Source organism: Symsagittifera roscoffensis, chromosome 3 (genome assembly GCF_963678635.1).
Source record: "Symsagittifera roscoffensis chromosome 3, txSymRosc1.1, whole genome shotgun sequence".
NCBI classification, from domain to species: Eukaryota; Metazoa; Xenacoelomorpha; order Acoela; family Convolutidae; genus Symsagittifera; species Symsagittifera roscoffensis.
The window spans coordinates 37,861,377-37,884,078 of record NC_087064.1 but is presented as its reverse complement, the minus strand read 5'-3'; the positions used below and the strand labels follow the sequence as shown (position 1 = coordinate 37,884,078).

Sequence of the window (22,702 nt, the reverse complement as noted above, 5' to 3'; positions counted from 1 at the left end):
TTTATCCTCGATGAATCCTTTCTCCCAAAAATCTATCTTTTCCTTTCTGAGTTCTGGGTTGGATTGTCCAGCTGCGTTCACAATTCCTCAGATCGTCCCTACGCAAACTCGTTTTCTTCAGAGAAAGTGTAGTTTCGTCTTCGTTATCCTCGATGAATCCTTTCTCCCAAGAATATATCTTTTCCTTTCTTGGGAGAAATGTCGCTCTTTGCTGCATCCCTTTGTTCTGCGAATGTCGCTCTTTGTTGACCCCATTTCTGCTTTTATTTTTTAATTTTTTCTTTTAACTGCTTTGTGAGTGCTTGCCCGCTTTTCCTCAGATCGTCTTTACGCAAAATCGTTTTGTTCGGAGGAAGTGTAGTTTCGTCTTCTTTATCCTCGATGAATCCTTTCTCCCAAGAATATATCTTTGCCTTTCTGAGTTCTGGGTTAGATTGTCCAGCTGCGTTCACAATTCTGCGAATGTCGCTCTTTGCTGCATCCCTTTTGTCTGCGAATGTCGCTCTTTGTTGACCCCATTTCTGCTTTAATTTTTTCTTTTAACTGCTTTTGTGAGTGCTTGCCCGCTTTTCCTCAGATCATCTTTACGCAAAATCTTTTTCTTCGGAGAAAGTGTAGTTTCGTCTTCTTTATCCTCGATGAATACTTTCTCCCAAGAATATATATCTTTTCCTTTCTGAGTTCTGGGTTCTGGGTTGGATTGTCCAGCTGCGTTCACAATTCCTCAGATCGTCTTTACGCAAAATCGTTTTCTTCGGAGAAAGTGTAGTTTCGTCTTCTCTATCCTCGATGAATCCTTTCTCCCAAGAATATATCTTTTCCTTTCTTGGGAGAAAAGTCGCTCTTTGCTGCAGCCCTTTTGTCTGCGAATGTCGCTCTTTTTTGACCCCATTTCTGCTTTTACTTTTTCTTTTAACTGCTTTGTGAGTGCTTGCCCGCTTTTCCTCAGATCGTCTTTACGCAAAATCATTTTCTTTGAAGAAAGTGTAGTTTCGTCTTCTTCATCCTCGATGAACCCGTTCTCCCAAGAATATATCTTTTCCTTTCTGAGTTCTGGATTGGATTGTCCAGCTGCGTTCATAATTCTGCGAATGTCGCTCTTTGCTGCATCCCTGCGCTCCTCGTTCCACCGAGCATTTTCCTCCATCAACTCATCGAGTGCCTTTGCTCGCTGGCGATCCCGTTCTAAGCTCAGTTGCTGATTACTTGGTCTGCCAGGTTTTCACACTCCGCCGGAGCAAGATTTGTATTCTGGAATGTGTCTAAAATGTCCTCAGGTTTAGTGGACATGCCCACCTTATTCAGTTTCGTTTTCTGTTTATGTCTGGGCGTTGAGCTTGATTGCGTGTTATTGTCCGTGGTAACTGCAGCAGCAGGTTGACTACTGATTGACTTCGCCTTTTCTTTATTCGCGTCTTTTTTTGTTTTCGATTTCCTTTCGGTCTTTTTAAGTGCAACCTCTTCTTGCGTTTTTGGTCCACTCGAAAGACTCGGACCCCCTGTGTTGGGTTTGGCCCTCTTGATAGCGAGGTTTAAGCCCTCTCTCCCCCACAGATTCCGTGTCCTTAGAACGTACTATGGCTTGACTTTGTTGAAAACGTTCCAACGGGTTTTCAAAATCAGCCTGCTCCACAAGTCGTAGCAGTTCCTCTTCGGAATGGCTTTAATCCATCTTTTCTGGAGAACCTATTTTCTGAAGCTTCTTTTGCCGCTCTGCGGATGAGCTTTTCCCTGCTCCCTGGGTCTGGTCTTTTGGAGCTTTGTTTTCGCCTGTGCAATGTCTGATTTCCTGTATATCGATCATGCAGAAGTCTTTACTGTTGACCCCATTTCTGCTTTTATTTTTTGTTTTAACTGCTTTGTGAGTGCTTGCTCGCTTTTCCTCAGATCGTCTTTACGCAAAATCGTTTTCTTCGGAGGAAGTGCAGTTTCGTCTTCTTTATCCTCGATGAATCCTTTCTCCCAAGAATATATCTTTGCCTTTCTGAGTTCTGGGTTAGATTGTCCAGCTGCGTTCACAACTCTGCGAATGTCGCTCTTTGCTGCATCCCTTTTGTCTGCGAATGTCGCTCTTTGTTGACCCCATTTGTGCTTTTATTTTTACTTTTAACTGCTTTGTGAGTGCTTGCCCGCTTTTCCTCAGATCGTCTTTACGCAAAATCTTTTTCTTCGGAGAAAGTGTAGTTTCGTCTTCTTTATTCTCGATGAATCCTTTCTCCCAAGAATATATCTTTTCCTTTCTGAGTTCCGGGTTGGATTGTCCAGCTGCGTTCACAATTCCTCAGATCGTCCCTACGCAAACTCGTTTTCTTCAGAGAAAGTGTAGTTTCGTCTTCTTTATCCTCGATGAATCCTTTCTCCCAAGAATATATCTTTGCCTTTCTGAGTTCTGGGTTAGATTGTCCAGCTGCGTTCACAACTCTGCGAATGTCACTCTTTGCTGCATCCCTTTTGTCTGCGAATGTCGCTCTTTGTTGACCCCATTTGTGCTTTAATTTTTTCATTTAACTGCTTTATGAGTGCTTGCCCGCTTTTCGTCGGATCGTTTTTACGCAAAATCGTTTTGATCGGAGAAAGTGTAGTTTCGTCTTCTTTATCCTCGATGAATCCTTTCTCCCAAGAATAAATCTTTTACTTTCTGAGTTCTGGGTTGGATTTTCCAGCTGCGTTCACAATTGTGCGAATGTCGCTCTTTGCTGCATCCCTGCGCTCCTCGTTCCACCCAGCATTTTTCTCCATCAACTCTTCGAGCTGACGATCCCGTTCTGTGCTCAGTTGCTGTTTGTACATGGGGCTGCTGTCTCTGTTAAGATCTCCCTACCTTACGAGCTTCAATATCTCCCTGAATTGGTCGATCCTTCAATTATGCTGCGACGCTGTCAACGCCGATCGTTCCAAGTGTTGTTAGTCTAAATAGTCAGCCTTATTTATAAACGTATCACGTAAAATCTTAAATTCATTTTTCGGGAACCTGCCGAAAGGAGCTTGAAATGAAGAAACTTGAAATGTTTTCTGTTTAATACACCTTAAATCTTGAATTACTGTACAAAGGCAGAGTCTGGTCGATTGCTTGTTCTCTTATGGTAACATTACCCCAATCTTTGCTTTATGTTTATATAGTTCGTTCTACTAATCCACAACCCCAATGGTGACCAACCGGACAGATTTTTTTCTATATTTTTTTCAGTACAAAATATGTTAAGCGTTTTTCATCTGAATACCAAAAATTGGACAATCAGATCGATTCTGGGATACCATGTGTGTCGATGTAGCTGCGCAAAACTTCACTGTACAATTCCCATTTGTCATTTAGTCACCTTTACGTTATCCTCGATGAATCCTTTTTCCCAAGAATATATCTTTTCCTTTCTTGGGAGAAATGTCGCTCTTCGCTGCATCCCTTTTGTCTGCACATTTCGCTCTTTGTTGACCCCATTTCTGCTTTTATTTTTTCTTTTAACTGCTTTGTGAGTGCTTGCCCGCTTTTCCTCAGATCATTTTTACGCAAAATCGTTTTCTTCGGAGAAAGTGTAGTTTCGTCTTCTTTATCCTCGATGAATCCTTTCTCCCAAAAATAAATCTTTTTTCCTTTCTGAGTTCTGGGTTGGATTTTCCAGCTGCGTTCACAATTCTGCGAATGTCGGTCTTTGCTGCATCCCTTTTGTCTGCGAATGTCGCTCTTTGTTGACCCCATTTCTGCTTTTATTTTTTAATTTTTTCATTTAACTGCTTTATGAGTGCTTGCCCGCTTTTCCTCAGATCTTTATTACGCAAAATCGTTTTGTTCGGAGAAAGTGTAGTTTCGTCTTCTTCATCCTCGATGAATCCTTTCTCCCAAGAATAAATCTTTTACTTTCTGAGTTCTGGGTTGGATTTTCCAGCTGCGTTCACAATTGTGCGAATGTCGCTCTTTGCTGCATCCCTGCGCTCCTCGTTCCACCCAGCATTTTTCTCCATCAACTCTTCGAGCTGACGATCCCGTTCTGTGCTCAGTTGCTGTTTGTACATGGGGCTGCTGTCTCTGTTAAGATCTCCCTACCTTACGAGCTTCAATATCTCCCTGAATTGGTCGATCCTTCAATTATGCTGCGACGCTGTCAACGCCGATCGTTCCAAGTGTTGTTAGTCTAAATAGTCAGCCTTATTTATAAACGTATCACGTAAAATCTTAAATTCATTTTTCGGGAACCTGCCGAAAGGAGCTTGAAATGAAGAAACTTGAAATGTTTTCTGTTTAATACACCTTAAATCTTGAATTACTGTACAAAGGCAGAGTCTGGTCGATTGCTTGTTCTCTTATGGTAACATTACCCCAATCTTTGCTTTATGTTTATATAGTTCGTTCTACTAATCCACAACCCCAATGGTGACCAACCGGACAGATTTTTTTCTATATTTTTTTCAGTACAAAATATATTAAGCGTTTTTCATCTGAATACCAAAAATTGGACAATCAGATCGATTCTGGGATACCATGTGTGTCGATGTAGCTGCGCAAAACTTCACTGTACAATTCCCATTTGTCATTTAGTCACCTTTACGTTATCCTCGATGAATCCTTTTTCCCAAGAATATATCTTTTCCTTTCTTGGGAGAAATGTCGCTCTTCGCTGCATCCCTTTTGTCTGCACATTTCGCTCTTTGTTGACCCCATTTCTGCTTTTATTTTTTCTTTTAACTGCTTTGTGAGTGCTTGCCCGCTTTTCCTCAGATCATTTTTACGCAAAATCGTTTTCTTCGGAGAAAGTGTAGTTTCGTCTTCTTTATCCTCGATGAATCCTTTCTCCCAAAAATAAATCTTTTTTCCTTTCTGAGTTCTGGGTTGGATTTTCCAGCTGCGTTCACAATTCTGCGAATGTCGGTCTTTGCTGCATCCCTTTTGTCTGCGAATGTCGCTCTTTGTTGACCCCATTTCTGCTTTTATTTTTTAATTTTTTCATTTAACTGCTTTATGAGTGCTTGCCCGCTTTTCCTCAGATCTTTATTACGCAAAATCGTTTTGTTCGGAGAAAGTGTAGTTTCGTCTTCTTTATCCTCGATGAATCCTTTCTCCCAAGAATAAATCTTTTACTTTCTGAGTTCTGGGTTGGATTTTCCAGCTGCGTTCACAATTGTGCGAATGTCGCTCTTTGCTGCATCCCTGCGCTCCTCGTTCCACCCAGCATTTTTCTCCATCAACTCTTCGAGCTGACGATCCCGTTCTGTGCTCAGTTGCTGTTTGTACATGGGGCTGCTGTCTCTGTTAAGATCTCCCTACCTTACGAGCTTCAATATCTCCCTGAATTGGTCGATCCTTCAATTATGCTGCGACGCTGTCAACGCCGATCGTTCCAAGTGTTGTTAGTCTAAATAGTCAGCCTTATTTATAAACGTATCACGTAAAATCTTAAATTCATTTTTCGGGAACCTGCCGAAAGGAGCTTGAAATGAAGAAACTTGAAATGTTTTCTGTTTATTCCACCTTAAATCTTGAATTACTGTACAAAGGCAGAGTCTGGTCGATTGCTTGTTCTCTTATGGTAACATTACCCCAATCTTTGCTTTATGTTTATATAGTTCGTTCTACTAATCCACAACCCCAATGGTGACCAACCGGACAGATTTTTTTCTATATTTTTTTCAGTACAAAATATATTAAGCGTTTTTCATCTGAATACCAAAAATTGGACAATCAGATCGATTCTGGGATACCATGTGTGTCGATGTAGCTGCGCAAAACTTCACTGTACAATTCCCATTTGTCAATTTAGTCACCTTTACGTTATCCTCGATGAATCCTTTTTACCAAGAATATATCTTTTCCTTTCTTGGGAGAAATGTCGCTCTTCGCTGCATCCCTTTTGTCTGCAAATTTCGCTCTTTGTTGACCCCATTTCTGCTTTTATTTTTTCTTTTAACTGCTTTGTGAGTGCTTGCCCGCTTTTCCTCAGATCATTTTTACGCAAAATCGTTTTCTTCGGAGAAAGTGTAGTTTCGTCTTCTTTATCCTCGATGAATCTTTTCTCCCAAAAATAAATCTTTTCCTTTCTGAGTTCTGGGTTGGATTTTCCAGCTGCGTTCACAATTCTGCGAATGTCGCTCTTTGCTGCATCCCTGCGCTCCTCGTTCCACCGAGCATTTTTCTCCATCAACTCTTCGAGCTGACGATCTCGTTCTGTGCTCAGTTGCTGTTTGTACATGGGGCTGCTGTCTCTGTTAAGATCTCCCTACCTTACGAGCTTCAATATCTCCCTGAATTGGTCGATCCTTCAATTATGCTGCGACGCTGTCAACGCCGATCGTTCCAAGTGTTGTTAGTCTAAATAGTCAGCCTTATTTATAAACGTATCACGTAAAATCTTAAATTCATTTTTCGGGAACCTGCCGAAAGGAGGTTGAAATGAAGAAACTTGAAATGTTTTCTGTTTATTCCACCTTAAATCTTGAATTACTGTACAAAGGCAGAGTCTGGTCGATTGCTTGTCCTCTTATGGTAACATTACCGCAATCTTTGTTTTATGTTTATATAGTTCGTTCTACTAATCCACAACCCCAATGGTGACCAACCGGACAGTTTTTTTTTCTATATTTTTTTCAGTACAAAATATATTAAACGTTTTTCATCTGAATACCAAAAATTGGACAATCAGATCGATTCTGGGATACCATGTGTGTCGATGTAGCTGCGCAAAAGTTCACTGTACAATTCCCATTTGTCAATTTAGTCACCTTTACGTTATCCTCGATGAATCCTTTTTCCCAAGAATATATCTTTTCCTTTCTTGGGAGAAATGTCGCTCTTCGCTGCATCCCTTTTGTCTGCAAATTTCGCTCTTTGTTGACTCCATTTCTGCTTTTATTTTTTCTTTTAACTGCTTTGTGAGTGCTTGCCCGCTTTTCCTCAGATCATTTTTACGCAAAATCGTTTTCTTCGGAGAAAGTGTAGTTTCGTCTCCTTTATCCTCGATGAATCCTTTCTCCCAAAAATAAATCTTTTTTCCTTTCTGAGTTCTGGGTTGGATTTTCCAGCTGCGTTCACAATTCTGCGAATGTCGCTCTTTGCTGCATCCCTGCGCTCCTCGATCCACCGAGCATTTTCCTCCATCAACTCTTCGAGTGCCTTTGCTCGCTGACGATCCCGTTCTGTGCTCAGTTGCTGTTCGTACATGGGGCTGCTGTCTCTGTTAAGATCTCCCTACCTTACGAGCTTCAATATCTCCCTGAATTGGTCGATCCTTCAATTATGCTGCGACGCTGTCAACGCCGATCGTTCCAAGTGTTGTTAGTCTAAATAGTCAGCCTTATTTATAAACGTATCACGTAAAATCTTAAATTCATTTTTCGGGAACCTGCCGAAAGGAGCTTGAAATGAAGAAACTTGAAATGTTTTCTGTTTAATACACCTTAAATCTTGAATTACTGTACAAAGGCAGAGTCTGGTCGATTGCTTGTTCTCTTATGGTAACATTACCCCAATCTTTGCTTTATGTTTATATAGTTCGTTCTACTAATCCACAACCCCAATGGTGACCAACCGGACAGATTTTTTTTTTCTATATTTTTTTCAGTACAAAATATATTAAGCGTTTTTCATCTGAATACCAAAAATTGGACAATCAGATCGATTCTGGGATGCCATGTGTGTCGATGTAGCTGCGCAAAACTTCACTGTACACTTCCCATTTGTCAATTTAGTCACCTTTACGTTATCCTCGATGAATCCTTTTCCCCAAGTATATATATCTTTTCCTTTCTTGGGAGAAATGTCGCTCTTCGCTGCATCCCTTTTTTTTGCAAATGTCGCTCTTTTTTGACCCCATTTCTGCTTTTATTTTTTCTTTTAACTGCTTTGTGAGTCCTTGCCCGCTTTTCCTCAGATCGTTTTTACGCAAAATCGTTTTCTTCGGAGAAAGTGTGGTTTCGTCTTCTTTATCCTCGATGAATCTTTTCTCCCAAAAATAAATCTTTTCCTTTCTGAGTTCTGGGTTGGATTTTCCAGCTGCGTTCACAATTCTGCGAATGTCGCTCTTTGCTGCATCCCTGCGCTCCTCGTTCCACCGATCATTTTCCTCCATCAACTCTTCGAGTGCCTTTGCTCGCTGACGATCCCGCTCTCTGCTCAGTTGCTGTTTGTACATCGGGCTGCTGTCTCTGTTAAGATCTCCCTAACTTATGAGCTTCAATATCTCCCTGAATTAGTCGATCCTTTAATTATGCCGCGACGCTGTCAACGCCGATCGTTCCAGGTGTTGTTGGTCTAAACAGTCAGCCTTATTTATAAACGTATCACGTAAAATCTTAAATTCATTTTTCGGGAATCTGCCGAAAGGAGCTTGAAATGAAAAAACTTGAAATGTTTTCTGTTTATTCCACCTCAAATCACGAATTATTGTACAAAGGCTGAGTCTGGTCGATTGCTTGTTCTCTTATGGTAACATTACCCCAATCTTTGCTTTATGTTTATATAGTTCGTTCTACTAATCCACAACCCCGATGGTGACCAACCGGACAGAATTTTTTTTCTATTTTTTTTCAGTACAAAATAATTTAAGCTTTTTTCCTCTGAATACCAAAAATTGGACAATCAGATCGATTCTGGGATGCCATGTGTGTCGATATAGCTGCGCAAAACTTCACTTTACACTTCCCTTTTGTCGATTTAGTCATCTTTACTGATTGGAATTTTGAGAATAGATCTATAGCTACGAGAAGGTAGATTTTTGTTCCATTATGGTTTTATAGCGGTCTAGCGTAATCTAATTGTATTTTTTGACCCTACTGCATCAGCAGTGGTAGCGGTTTTGACAAATTGTTTGGAATGAGATATTTTGCATTCTCATCATATCTGGTGCAACTACAGCACTCTTCTGCGAGATTCACTGTGTCCTTGTGCATATGTGGCCACCACAAATATCGTGAGACTCAAGCATGGCTTCTTTACCCGGGTGTCCTCTATGTATTCTTTTGAGAACTGCCTGTCGCAGTTGTACTGGTACGGCCAATCTGTTGTCCACCGGATTGAAGTCGTCTTGCACCGCCATCTGCGACCACAGAGGATTAGTATATATGCCCCATCAGCTCGAATCCTTGTTTGTTCCCTCGTTCTATTACTCTTCTGAGCCGATCCATCCAGGTGTCTTCTGACGTCAAATCCACTAGGAGGCTCTTGTCAAAAAGTATAGAAAAATTATCCAATGTATCCTCACTGGGCTGCCTTTGCAGCTTCATCTCCTCTCGTGATCTGAGTGTCTGTCTGCTGGGCGGTTCCATTGTACAGTTGTCTTGATCATCTTCCAACTCCTCCGTGGTCTTAATGTCCACTTCAATCACTTGAGCTCCACTAGTTTTCGGTTCTTCCGGCTGTGCTAGTGATATAGTTTTTGGTATTCGTGAGCTCTCTTCCGTCGCCGCTTCTAGTTTGCGAATGCTGCTTGGTGGTGCGCTTGATTGTCCCCCAATCAATTGCAAGAAATGATAGTAACCTGCTGTCCGCCTCTTTTTGCTGTTCAACCGACAGCTGCCACTTTACTCGGAAATGGTGTCTTGTTTCTCTATCTGAGATGTCTCTGTTTCGTCGGCTCCCTCTGATGATTTTCCTTGTTCGTTGTAGTGTTTCTGTGACCTCCTCTTCTTCTGACATTTCGTTTATATTGTTCATGGATCTATTCCAACGCGGATCTAAAATGCTCTCCTCTCTATCCTCGCTTCTCCATTTCTGGGGTGATTCTGATCACCAGTCTTAAGGTCTGTTATAGTTTTTGTTCTGACATCTCCTTCTGTGAGTCTGTTTTTGAAATGTTTGTTTTTGGATTTTGCACTGTTTTGCATTTTTGTAGTTCGACTGCTTGCATAGTTGAAATGGAGAAAAAGCGATTCGTTTTCTTTGAGAGCTGCTTTCTAACTGATTGGACGCTCTTGAAAGTTGATTTTTTTCGTTCCGGTTGAGCTTTGTTCGTTTTGACCGTTTTGGTTGCCATAGCAACCACGAGTTGATGAAATATTCACTACAATCCTTCTAGAATAATCTAGAATATTTTCCTTCCGATTGAGGGAACAAGTAATTTCTAGCCTACTATTCATGCAGTCAAAAGCTTTGTGAAAGGAGTTAATTGTTGCTAGTACAAATTTTTCGTCTAAATCGGGTTCGGGCCAAGGATCGACAATCCCCATGTCCTTCCCTGGAATGTGAACTATTTTAAATAGATATAGCAATAACCTATCGACCTATCGGGTCAACCGTGATTGGTACGTTTTGTTTGATTTATTTCCATCCAAGGCTGAAGTTAAGGCTTTATGATCCGTTGCGATGGTAAACTCTTTCCCGAGTAGATAATGTTTGTATCTGTCAACTGCCCAAACAACTGCAAGTAACTCTAATTCAATATGAAAACCCTTCAAAGAGCAAAGTGAGCAGACCTATAGCAGGCTCTATTTTCAAAAAGGCGCTTAAAATTTATCAAATTAAATATTTTAAAATTTTATATTTCGCTTAGGAGGTTTGAGAATTGAAAATAATTTTAAAAAGAAAAAGAATTCACAAAAAAATTTACCAACAATTCTGAAATATAATTTTGAGTAAATTTACAATTTTGTTATTCAGGTCTTAATTTTTTGCTGACTCTCATTATCATGTACTCAAACGAAAACCTATATCTTTTAAGTGTTCCTTTTGGCTTACGACCCTAAATTAGTTACTTTGTACTTGAATTTTTCCTCGCGTTTCAAAAGCACGATTTTGTTTTATTTTCAGACGTATTTATTTGATTCAATTTTCAAGTCTCATTTCCACAATCACTACTGAAGGAATGGCGTTTGGACGTTGGAGGCGTTTGAACACTGAAATCCCTAGAAACTGCGGGGGTACGTGCTTAAGCGCGGATCATATGAAAACATGCAACAAAAATTAGCATTTACATAGGGCTTCTAAAACTTGGAGTCATTATGTGGTCAAAAAAGACTTTGGAATTAGGTTATATGATACTGGAAGCCCTCTGATAGGCGAAAGATTATTATTCAAATTTTTTAACGGCTTTTTTTCAAAACTTCGTAAAATGTTCTAATTCTGCGCTCCAATTCAAACATTATATCAACTGACTTTTTATGGGAGGTTTTATTGAGTTTATGGGAGGTTTTAAAAACTTGAAAAAAAAAACTCCCGACCGGTTTTTGATTAACGCGTAGCAAAAATTGCGAAAAAAATTCAGTTCTTTAATTAGTTCATAATCTGGCTGGTGCAGTAAATTTAAACCCTAATTAAACAATCTTATATTGCTGCATGCAAAACATTATCCTTTTGCGTCAATTTTTTTTCGTTCAAATGCATTTTTTTTTTTAGTTTTACAAATTGCATTTGAGCAAAAAAAATTAAATTAAAAGATGAAATTCTGTTGTTTTGATATTTTATCTCAGTCAATTTCAAACTTTTTGTTCCCAATATCGTTCATTTGGCTAAATAAACTAATCAATTAACAAACATTCTTAAAATTTTTTTTTTAGATGTATCTAGACAATTATGAAAATGTTAGAAAACTGTCTCTTAAACAAAGGTTCATTTGTAATGTTCAAAAAGCATACTCTGATATTTCAAAATTGACAAGGCTATCATTACAAAATTTTTCCAGGTAAGTTATTTTTCTTGAACCTTTTTCCTGGATAAAAAGTCATTTTTTCACGGACTCGACCCCCTGTCTACCTAAAGGCTTCCCCCTTTGAACTGTGTTTGAGATATCCATATTTGGTGACGGAGTCTTTGGCCTTTGGCGCCAATAAAAACTAATTTTGAGGGGGAGTGCGCGCCAAAAAAAACGCACTTACTGATTTCTTACTTTATACTGATTTTTACTGTGTTTTCATTCAGAATAGCTAAATTATTATCCATCATATTTCCTTATATCTTTTTTTTTTTGTAAAATAGTATTTTGGTAGAAAAAGGGATTATAATCTATCATAATAGATTAAATGAAAAAAGAAAAAATATTTGAGAAACCTGAAGAAAAGTTATCATCCTCATTTTTAATTATAGCAAATCAAGTATTATAGTTTTGATTTTTTAGGCAGATGAGCGTTTTGGCTATTTTAAACCAATTAGTGCATACGCTAGTTATGCAGCTTCCACATATAAAAAACTGAATGGTTCCTTTTCCATAAAAAAACGTTTTGTATAAAAGTACACCATAGCTTGTGAAATAAAAGCTTAGAAAAAAATTTCTAAAAACAAAAGATTTATTGTTTTAATGCATTAAGTTTGCAAAATGATGGATTTTTTTTCTTATTACTCTTTTTTTCGTTAAATTTGGTTTGTGGGAATGTATGATGTGTAGTTTTGTAACATAGAGTTATTCAGTGTAAATATTCACAGCCTAGATGCAACTATTCGATTGCAATAATACAGTGCTGATGTAATTTATCCCGACATTTAAATGATATTTTATTTCTCAAATGGTTTTTTTTCAAAATGGGTTAGCATCAGTTAAAAGTTTATAGTAACCAAAAACTTAAAATTTCAGCAGAATGGATGGCTCCAAAAATGATTTTTTTATTCAATCCAAAAGTACTTCAAAGCTACTGATTTAATTGATGACAAAAATGTAGCCGAACAAAATCGTTGATAGCCAAAAAAACCTTTTTACTATATAAATATCACTTTTTTTGGTTTAAAACATATTTGAAACAAATTCCATAGATTACACCAATCTTCAGTATTATGTGACCGGGTAATTTTGTGAGTTGTAGGTTTCACAAAAAAAAACAAACGCTTTCTCTTCAATTAGCTCAAAAACAGTCTGTTACATTTTGGCGAATTAGAACAGCTAGAAACTATAAAATAATATTCATACGAATATACGATTAGCTAGAGCACAAATTTTTTAAAACAAACTCACTTGTTTCATTTGAACTTTTGATTTAAACACCAAAGAAGGTGGAATAACGAGTTCTTAAACGTATTTGCTATCCTTGAATGTCAAAGTAAACCAAAATGAACTTTGGAACTGTAAAGCTGCTTTGTACGATTGCCAACTGCGCAATGATCTTAATTGTGACTAACAACTTTTTTCTTACTCATGCCACGAGCGCAACAACAACTCAAGCCAGTTCTCTTGAAATGATTGGGCATCAAAGCCCGCCCCGGAAGTTTTTCGTCCAAGTTTCAGTGAGTAAAAGAGTGAAAAAAGCTCAAGAAAACGTAGAGTTATTTTTCGAGAGTGAAAGCACAAATGAAGAGGGTTCTGAAGAAGGCTATGAAGACGGCTTTGACTACGTGGAGTGTGGTGGCACCGTACTGGGTAGACTTTGGGTTCTTACTGCTGCAGATTGTTTCAGTGGAAATGGTAAGAAATTATGTGGTTCAATTCTTTTTTCTACGGTACAAACTCCATTGATACGAGCCTCTTAAGACCACAACCTAATAAGAATAGCCGGTTGTTGAGCATGTTCCCGCCACATTCATAAAAAACAACAATAATTTATATTTTTTCTTCCTTCAATTTAATGTCGACTTTAGCGTTAGGTGTCAAAAGAAAACTATTCAAATGCGTAAAAAATAGTGAATTAGACATAATCGACAACTTAAATTTTTCTTAAAAGTTTGTCTGTTTTTTTGCAAAGGAAGCGCTAAATGAAATTTTCAAAACCATTTTTCCTCTTAGTAAAATAATATTTCTTAGCCTAGTTCTCATATATCGAACGCAGACAATGACTCAAAATTTTCATATTATCCAATTCAGAAAAAGCGGCAAAATTTTAAAATTTTATTCCAATGACGGCTGGAAGGGCTTTAATATTTTGTATCATTCGATCCTTTCCGATGATTTTTTTGTAGTGACTGGTTTTGTGGCGAAAACAAGAACGCCATACGGTTTGCCTGTATACTGACAACTATACTTGATTTTTTGTTCAACTGGAAATTTTTCAAGCTTTCAAAAATATATCGTCACAGTTAACGAAAAACCAAGAGTGATATACATATTTCTCGGTAGACTCGGCCAAAGTTCAGTATGTTCTGATAGTTTCAACCCAGATTCGTAATTTTTCTATACCGTCTAGACGTAACACGGGCGGCCGAGATTTGTCATTTATGTTTCAACCAGTAGCAAATTTGGGGTGGGGGGCTTGGATGCATTTTGCCTCAGAGATTCGACACCCAGCCGACCCAAAGGATCCCCCTTTGTACTATTTTAAAATGTCTATTTTTGGCGGGACGTAAAATTTTTCCTAAGGCTCCATTGGCGAAAATATTAGCTAGTTTAGATGGGAAAGCGCGCCAAAAAAACGCAATTTTTTGGTCCAAAGTTTCCAAAGTGTGCCTAAGAGCGATCTTTGTGGCCTGTTTTTTCAAAACTTTGCCTGCAGCGCAGAAAATTTGACCAAAGCAGAGGAGTTTTAGTGCTCTGGTAGTGCTCGGAAAACCAATTTGTTCAACCGAGAAAAAAAAAACGACAAAATTTTTGACAACTTTTGAAAATCCACCCTTACCCTTGAGAAAAAGCTGAATTCGACTGTGGTCGAGAAGACCCAATAGTTGAACTAAAAATTGAAACATAATGTCGGATTCCTCGAAAAATTGAGAACAAAACATTGATCATAGTCAAAACAAAGATGACTTAAATAATCTATGTTTTGGCTATGCTAGACATTTCATTACGAGGCCAAACTGTGCATTCTTTGGAGTGTAAATGGATTCCGCAACAGGCCAAAATCAAATTTGTCGCGAAATCCGCAATATTGCTACTTTTTGTTAATCATCTTGCTGTTTTGGATTCCGCAAACAATTACTTAAAACATTCTACCGCTCAAAGTCGCTTCAAAAATAGGAGAAATTGCGGAATCCGCAATTGTATTGGCGGAACCCAGAACAATTTGTGGAATCCACAAACAAACAAAAAGACATGTGTTTAGTTACATTGAGCTGTTGTGCCAGAACAATTAGCTGTATTTGCTTGTTGCGGAATCCGCCACAAAACAAATGTGCCGACAAAATTTACGTTACAGGATTTGTACGCGGAATCCACGAAACTTTCGTATGTGGAATCAACTTACTTTTAAGAACATGTTTAAAGATTTGTCTCTGGAATCCAGGAACTCCTATCCAGTGCACTCCTAATGTTTGACCTTGATTTTTCGAGGAATCCGACGTTTTGTTTTGAATTTTAGTTCGACCAAGTTTCAACTTTTGTTTTGACTTTGAGTTCACTTTGATGTTTCGACTCCGTGGTCGTCTATCTCTTCGTCTATCAGGCCGTGGTCGTCTATGTTTTTGGTCGAAAACTGGTCGTCTATATTTTTGGCTTCGCAAACCTCGACCTGGCTTGCAATATGACAATGGCAATCTACTAAATTGCATTGCTCGCAATCGCTAGCCACTTGACTTCCGCTCCGCTCGCTAGGTACAACGGATGACCTTCCGTGTTAGTTGTGTTGTAGTGAGGACAGTAGAAATAACTGATGGCGACTTCTCAGACTTCCTGATATCCGACTGGGATGTGATCAAGGCCCATCAATACTACATTCAGCCCACGTAAGCTACATCTGCACGTTCCATAATAAGTGCAGCTGGAATACGTTTTTCTTTACTAATCATCTTTTTTCGGCAGAAAGAAGAAAAACGAAAAACAAAATTGAAATTCGGGTTACAAGTTCCTATTTCCCGGGTCGAGGTCCCAGACCCATGTGCAGACTTTCGCGACCAAAACCTGGGTTTTCCATGCTTTCGCGACCATGATGATCCGTTGCGACTTTCGCGACTGAAGCGGAGGTGGCGCGACAAAACCATCGCGACAATAATTTGCCATTTCCAGAGTTTCGCGACCAAAAATTTCAGGCGCGACTTTCCCGACCAAGACGGACGGATACAGGACTCGAATTTCAGGCGCGACTTTCCCGACCATGTGGCTCAGGAAACAGTGCGACCGGTGCGACCAAACTCAGACATTTTCAGACTTTCCAGACCAAGATGGAGACCGCACGACTTTTCAAACCAACATGGAGACGGTGCGACTAAGAAAAAGTATTTCAAGGCTTTGGCGACCGAGGTGGAGACGGGTTACAAGTTCCTATTTCACGGGTCGAGGTCCCAGACCCATGTGCAGACTTTCGCGACCAAAACCTGGGTTTTCCATGCTTTCGCGACCATGATGATCCGTTGCGACTTTCGCGACTGAAGCGGAGGTGGCGCGACAAAACCATCGCGACAATAATTTGCCATTTCCAGAGTTTCGCGACCAAAAATTTCAGGCGCGATTTTCCCGACCAAGGCGGACGGATACAGGATTCGAATTTCAGGCGCGACTTTCCCGACCATGTGGCTCAGGAAACGGCGCGACCGGTGCGACCAAACTCAGACATTTTCAGACTTTCCAGACCAAGATGGAGACCGCACGACTTTTCAGACCAACATGGAGACGGTGCGACTAAGAAAAAGTATTTCAAGGCTTTGGCGACCGAGGTGGGGACGGCGCGATTTACGCGACCAAGGTGGATACGGCACGACTCAGGAGACGGCTCGACTCCAAAAGCAACATCGCGACCGGCCTGGCCAGCGCGACCAAAAATTGCAATTTCAAGACTTTCGCAACCGATGTGGAGACGGAGTGACTTTCGAGACCAAGGCGGCGGCGGCGCCATCGAAAATCCATTCTTCGCGACCGTGGTGGAAGAAAAAGTACATAGCAAAACGGAAAATTATACGTGCTCATGGTGGTGTTTCTACCCAAACAAAATCGAACTTTTAACCAATCATTTTTGACGGCCCATTTAATGCCATCTAAAAATTTTTTTGATACCCTGACATCAAAAATAGGTTTTACAGTTGATCCTTTTTCGTAGCTATGAATAATAAGTGCAGCTGGAATACCTTTTTCTTTACTAATCATCTTTTTTCGACAGAAGGAAGAAAAACGAAAAACAAAATTGAAATTCGGGTTACAAGTTCCTATTTCCCGGGTCGAGGTCCCAGACCCATGTGCAGACTTTCGCGACCAAAACCTGGGTTTTCCATGCTATCTAACGGATTCGATCTCACAACCATTAGCTTTGTAGATATGAATGCTATCTCTGCGCCATCAAGCCATAGTTACGCTAAAATAAAGGGCTGATTAACTAAAACTCTTATTTGGAAGCTTCTAGAATGAGTTAAAATTTTATAAGTTTTAGCGCAGATTTTCTACGGAATCAAATTTGAAATAACTCTGAAATATCGCATGTTTAGCTATGCAAAAAACTTTGAGTTATACACGTATCAGCGCTGGAAAATAGCGATCACTGGGATACTACAGAAAAAGCAATGATTAATGGTGGGACTTCAACCCGGGTATCTAATGCGCAGTTGATTTTTGTAGAAAGCTATGAATTTTTAGAACTTTGTCCAGTAATTGTTCCGAATTTCCTAAATTTTCTTTTCTACTCCTGCAAAAGGTAGTGCTACAATGGACTATTATCCGGGTTGAGCTCACATTGAAAATTAACTATAAAGTGGGAAAAAAACAACGATTGCCATGAAAATTTTATCGACGTCCATTGCCACAATAGCAAATTTTATCGATAGATTATCGCTTACTTTCAGCGCTGAAACAAAATAAAAAACCCATAAAAATGAGCAAAAATGCGCACTTTGAGCGTTAGTTTTCCAATTGTTGAAAAAAAATTAACGGAATAAGTGTGCTTGGAATTTTTCTCGCAACCAATTTTGAATTTTTCACCGGTGAGTTTGATCAATTTTCTAAATTTACCTGAAAACTTATTCTTGATTTTTAATTTTTTTTCGGTATTATGAGGGCTTGAACATCGAAAATTTCCCATACTTGAGATATTAACGCGTGATACACTTTTTGTGTTTTTCTCTATTTAATCCGGCAGAAAAAAAATTAAATGATAGAATAGTTGTTCTAGTTAAAATGCTAGTCTATATAAGTATATCACTTTGCACTTCGAATAGAGTGTGCGGGGTTGTTTTAAAAAAAAATTGAAAATATCCAATTTTTTTTTGGATTTTTCAACATATTTTTAAAAAAGCTCTTACAAACAATACATATAAAAAACATTACTCATAAAACACTACTCGAAACACTTTGAAGGGCAGTCGGAGACTTGAGAGCGACGCCTCAAAATTAGAATTTTTCCATAGTTTTAAAATTTCAAAGATTTTGTGATAAGCACAAATGGAATTTGTTGCTTGCAACAAGCAACCTAATCGAGAGAAAAACGAAATGGAAATTATTAACCGCCAAAAAACTGATTTAAACCAACAAAGATTGTTTCAAATGTTTGATTTAATCTACGCGGGATTAATCCCGTCTTTATGTAATGTAATTTTATATCGAATTATCCAAACTTTCAAAACAGCTTGTAAAATTGATCCACATTAAGAGGCAGCAGTTGGGTGAGCCTTGTGACTCTGGTTTAGACAGATAGAGACCGGATCAAGGCTCATTGCACAAACTCAACGAGGAAAAAAATTGCGAATATTGCGATACAACGTTTTAGAGTTCTTGTATTGTAATGCTAGCATTGAATAATCGCTGCAGGCACATGCCAAAAACCCATTGAAGTTAAATTGACTTTTGCAAGACTTTTCTTCTTAAATAAAAGATGTTCAACTTCATTGTCTTGGTATACACAATGAAGCAGGTATAAGCTGTTCCCCTCCCTCTGATATACAGTCATATCTTCGTTGAATCAAAGTTAAAGCAAAATCTCAGCTACGTCAAGCTGAGTTGGTCCGCTATTGAAAAGTTTTAGGCTTCGGCGAGAAACCATTGGTCCGCGTCGACCCAGACACAACGAACCAAGAACTACTAACCATTAACCACTAACTACGAACCACGAACTATGAGTGATACCAACGACCAGTACGATCTACGAAGCTTCGCGAACGAGCAAGGCGATGTACGATCAGTTGCGAACGAGCAACCAGGTCAGAGCAATGCGAACGAGCAGAGCGATCAACCAGCTGTTGTGAGCGCGCAACATGGACAAAACGATCAGTCAGGACGAACATACCTGAAGGGTTCACTCCAGAAGTGGTCACAAGACATGCATTTCTAAGCATAGGCATCGAATAAACTCAATCCGATCGTCCAATCCAGTGACTGATCTTGCTGGCTTGCGAATTTCTCTTGCTGTCATAAGAGAGACCCTCACATCGATCAGTGAAAAGGATCGATTGATAGAGAACGTTGTACCAGACGAACGTCTGCAAGCCGAGCTTGAAACGGCTTGTGAGTTCAGAGCAGAGGTACGAGAATTCATTCAGCAGACGAATGATTTCTTGGAAGATCAGCAAGCGTCTTCCAGAGGATCGACAGGAGAAGCGAACGGGCTTCATACAATGTTCTCACCAAGATCAAGTCCGATCAAATTGCCAAAGATAGATCTTTCCTCCTTCAGTGGGAAGTATACAGAGTGGACGAGCTTCATCGATCAGTTCGATTCTGCTGTACATGGAAACCCAAACCTCCAAAATGCTGAGAAGTTGAACTACCTCAAGTCTTCACTTCGAGGAGAAGCACACGATCTGATCAAGAATGTAGCAACAACAGACGTGAACTACGAGCTCGCAAGGAGGACTCTAATGGACGGATTCAACAACAAGAGGTTCATTGTAAGCATGCATCTCAGTGCTGTGTTGAACTACCCGATTTTGAAAACCGAAGATGGAACAAGCCTCAGGAAGCTTTTGGAGTGTTTGCGCGAAAACGTGACTGCATTAGAAGTGCAAGACTGTAATACTCAAGACTGGGATCCAATACTGGTTCATGTGATTGAGCACAAACTGGATGCTTCACAAACCAGGAAGAGAGCTCCAGAAACTACACGATCTTGACGATTTCAATGGTGCTTGAGCGAGGGCACTAGAAGCAGTGAAGTCATCAATCACTTTACAGAAACCAACGACTCGAATTGAAGCACATTTTGATGTCCAAAGTACAATCGACCGAAGGCAATCGTATGGAGCAACAACTGTGGACGAGCAATGTGTGTTTTGTGGAACACTTCATACTGTAACTGCATGTAACGAGTTCGAGAAGTTGAAAGTACATACACGGAAAGACGAAGTGACTTCCAAACGACTATGCTTTAATTGTTTGCGCCCAGGGCATTTGGTAAAGAAATGCCCAAGCACGCACAATTGTAAACAGTGTGGAAAAAGACACCATTTTCTTCTTCACGTGGACAATCAGCACAGGGAACAACAAAATACAACTGAGAGAAATACTGTAAACGATTGTAATACCAGAGGAAACAACCTGTGTACTGCCATTAGTGCTACAGAACCTGACAGAACGGCCCTACTTGGAACTTGCAGGATACCGCTGTTCAACCATCACAGAAATCATTTGCCGTGCCTTGATAGACAATGGATCACAGTTGAACTTCGTCAGTGATAGCTTCGTACGACGGCATGGGTTGCCTCGTAAATCAGTCAACCAAACAGTGAAACCAGTTGGAACAGCACCCCCATTGGAGACGAGAGGTCTTGCTCCGATAAATTCGGCGTTGCCTGGAGAAGACACACTAAGAGCAGATTTCTTCATCATGCCCCAAGTCACATCAGATCTACCAGCAGACGATGTGGATGTACGCGAGCATAACCTTCCATCTCGATATGCACTGGCGGATCCAGATTTCGACAAAAGAGGAAGGATTGATCTTCTATTTGGTGTTGAACTGGCAAACGAGCTCACCACTGGTAAACGGATACGAAAAGGATCTCTCAGCTTTGATGAATCAATTTTTGGCTGGATCAGTACAGTTTTTAAGCAGGCGCAATGATGATAGAGTTTTGAAAGCAAAGTTCGTCAGTCAGGTGTCTGATCTGGACATAAATCGATTGTGGACAGTTGATGACTTGCCTTCGAACCGAAACCCTCGATCAAACGAAGAAGAGTTTGTTGAGGATCACTACGACAAAACAACTGTTACTGAGCCAGATGGTTGCTACTGTGTTATTTTGCCTTTCGAGACAAACGTTGGAACCTTCGACGAGTGCAGAGCCAATGCACCCAAACCATTCTTCAGTCTGGAACGCAAACTTAAGCAGGATGTGGTTTTATACTCTCAGTATCGAGACTTCATCAAAGAGTTCCGAGACATGGGTCACCTAGAAGAACTCATTAAAGTTCTGTGGAGGCGATGGAGCAAGGAGTACTTGTCTTCTCTGCAGCCTCGGAAGGAGCGGAATTCAAAACAACGACTTCAATACCACAAGGGGCCGCTGCGTCCGGCCTTGCACAAAACTAAGCAAATTCCCAGTCAGTGTTGAATGAACTTGGCCCATTCAAGGTGGGCGGCAATGTTGCTTGCAACAAGCAACCTAATCGAGTGAAAAATTAAATGGAAATTATTAACCGCCAAAAAACTGATTTAAACCAACAAAGATTGTTTCAAATGTTTGATTTAATCTACGCGGGATTAATCCCCTCTTTATGTAATGTAATTTTATATCGAATTATCCAAACTTTCAAAACAGCTTGTAAAATTGATCCACATTAAGAGGCAGCAGTTGGGTGAGCCTTGTGACTCTGGTTTAGACAGATAGAGACCGGATCAAGGCTCATTGCACAAACTCAACGAGTAAAAAAATTGCGAATATTGCGATACAACGTTTTAGAGTTCTTGTTTTGTAATGCTAGCATTGAATACTCGCTGCAGGCACATGCAAAAAACCCATTGAAGTTAAATTGACATTTGCAAGACTTTTCTTCTTAAATAAAAGATGTTCAACTTCATTGTCTTGGTATACACAATGAAGCAGGTATAAGCTGTTCCCCTCCCTCTGATATACAGTCATATCTTCGTTGAATCAAAGTTAAAGTAAAATCTCAGCTACGTCAAGCTGAGTTGGTCCGCTATTGAAAAGTTTTAGTCTTCGGCGAGAAACCAGAATTTTTTTGATAGTGAACTGCAATAGAGATTATTGTAAATAGTTAAGAAACATTACAGCTTGAACCTCATAAAAACCAGCAAGTTGTGTTATAATATATACTGCCAACAGCATTAGAAAAATCTTACTCGCCTTGAGATCCGCTTATTGAGCCGCGAGCAAAATCACGAGACATGTCCACCCGAAAAGTCACAAGGGTTGCACAAGGTCCAAAAAATCAACCCGAGTCGAACAGGTCAAAATATGATCAGACCGAAATCAGCCGAACAGCGAACTTTTTCAGACCGAAAACACACACCTGATTTCAGTCTGATGGTCGAACTAGGGTCGAATCCGGGTCGAACTAGGGTTGAAATAGAAAGAATCAGGATCGAATTGGAGGCGAATAAGGGTCTAACTAGAGTTGAACCAGGGTCAAATTAGAGTCAAACAAGAGTCAAACTAAAGTCGAATCAGGGTCGAACCCGGGTCAAACTAGGGTCAAATCAGAACCAAACTAGGGTCAAAATCAGCTTGAAAGAGGGTTGAAATAGGTTCAAAAACCGGCAAAAGCCTAAAAACTTTGAAGGTACTAAAATATTGCTTTGAAGTTGCTCTCAAAAGGAGGTAGCTAGTGGAAGGTTCAGGATTGTTGTGCATATAAACACCTACATACATACATACATACATACATACATACATACATACATACATACATACATACATACATACATACATACATTTATACATACATACATACATACATACATACATACATACATACATACATACATACATACATACATACATACATACATACATACATACATACATACATACATACATTTATACATACATGCATTCTTA

At 39.6% G+C, this 22,702-nt stretch overlaps 3 protein-coding genes across 3 annotated transcripts in view; 1 reads left to right on the top strand and 2 right to left on the bottom strand.

Moving 5' to 3' along the window:
- Positions 1-22,702, bottom strand: part of LOC134842146 (sorting nexin-12-like) — a 457,691-nt gene that overhangs the window by 283,083 nt on the left and 151,906 nt on the right. The window lies entirely within an intron of this gene.
- Positions 1,192-8,117, bottom strand: LOC134841699 (uncharacterized). Its single transcript, XM_063857733.1, has 8 exons — positions 7,843-8,117; positions 5,917-6,192; positions 5,072-5,239; positions 3,854-4,021; positions 2,636-2,803; positions 2,297-2,469; positions 1,856-2,057; positions 1,192-1,564 (listed from the first exon to the last, which is right to left on the bottom strand). The coding sequence occupies exons 1-8, from the start codon at positions 8,115-8,117 to the stop codon at positions 1,192-1,194; spliced, it is 1,803 nt and encodes a 600-aa protein (XP_063713803.1).
- The window catches only part of LOC134842662 (uncharacterized), a 16,627-nt gene continuing 6,876 nt past the window's right edge, over positions 12,952-22,702 (top strand). The window contains exons 1-2 of the mRNA XM_063859107.1: positions 12,952-13,307; positions 15,400-15,493. Coding sequence (XP_063715177.1) covers positions 12,956-13,307; positions 15,400-15,493 — 446 coding nt within the window. The 5' untranslated portion in view covers positions 12,952-12,955. The remainder of the gene's footprint in view (positions 13,308-15,399; positions 15,494-22,702) is intronic.

Bases quoted from the DNA above. Each gene is read 5' to 3' on its own strand.
- LOC134841699 (XM_063857733.1), bottom strand. From the start codon at position 8,117: ATGTACAAACAGCAACTGAGCAGAGAGCGGGATCGTCAGCGAGCAAAG. The intron at 5,240-5,916 runs GCAAGCACTCAC...AGATCTTAACAG, and splicing joins AATGATCTGAGGAAAAGCGG to AGACAGCAGCCCCATGTACA. The intron at 2,470-2,635 runs GTAAAAGATTTA...GGGTCAACAAAG, and splicing joins TCCAACCCAGAACTCAGAAA to AGCGACATTCGCAGACAAAA.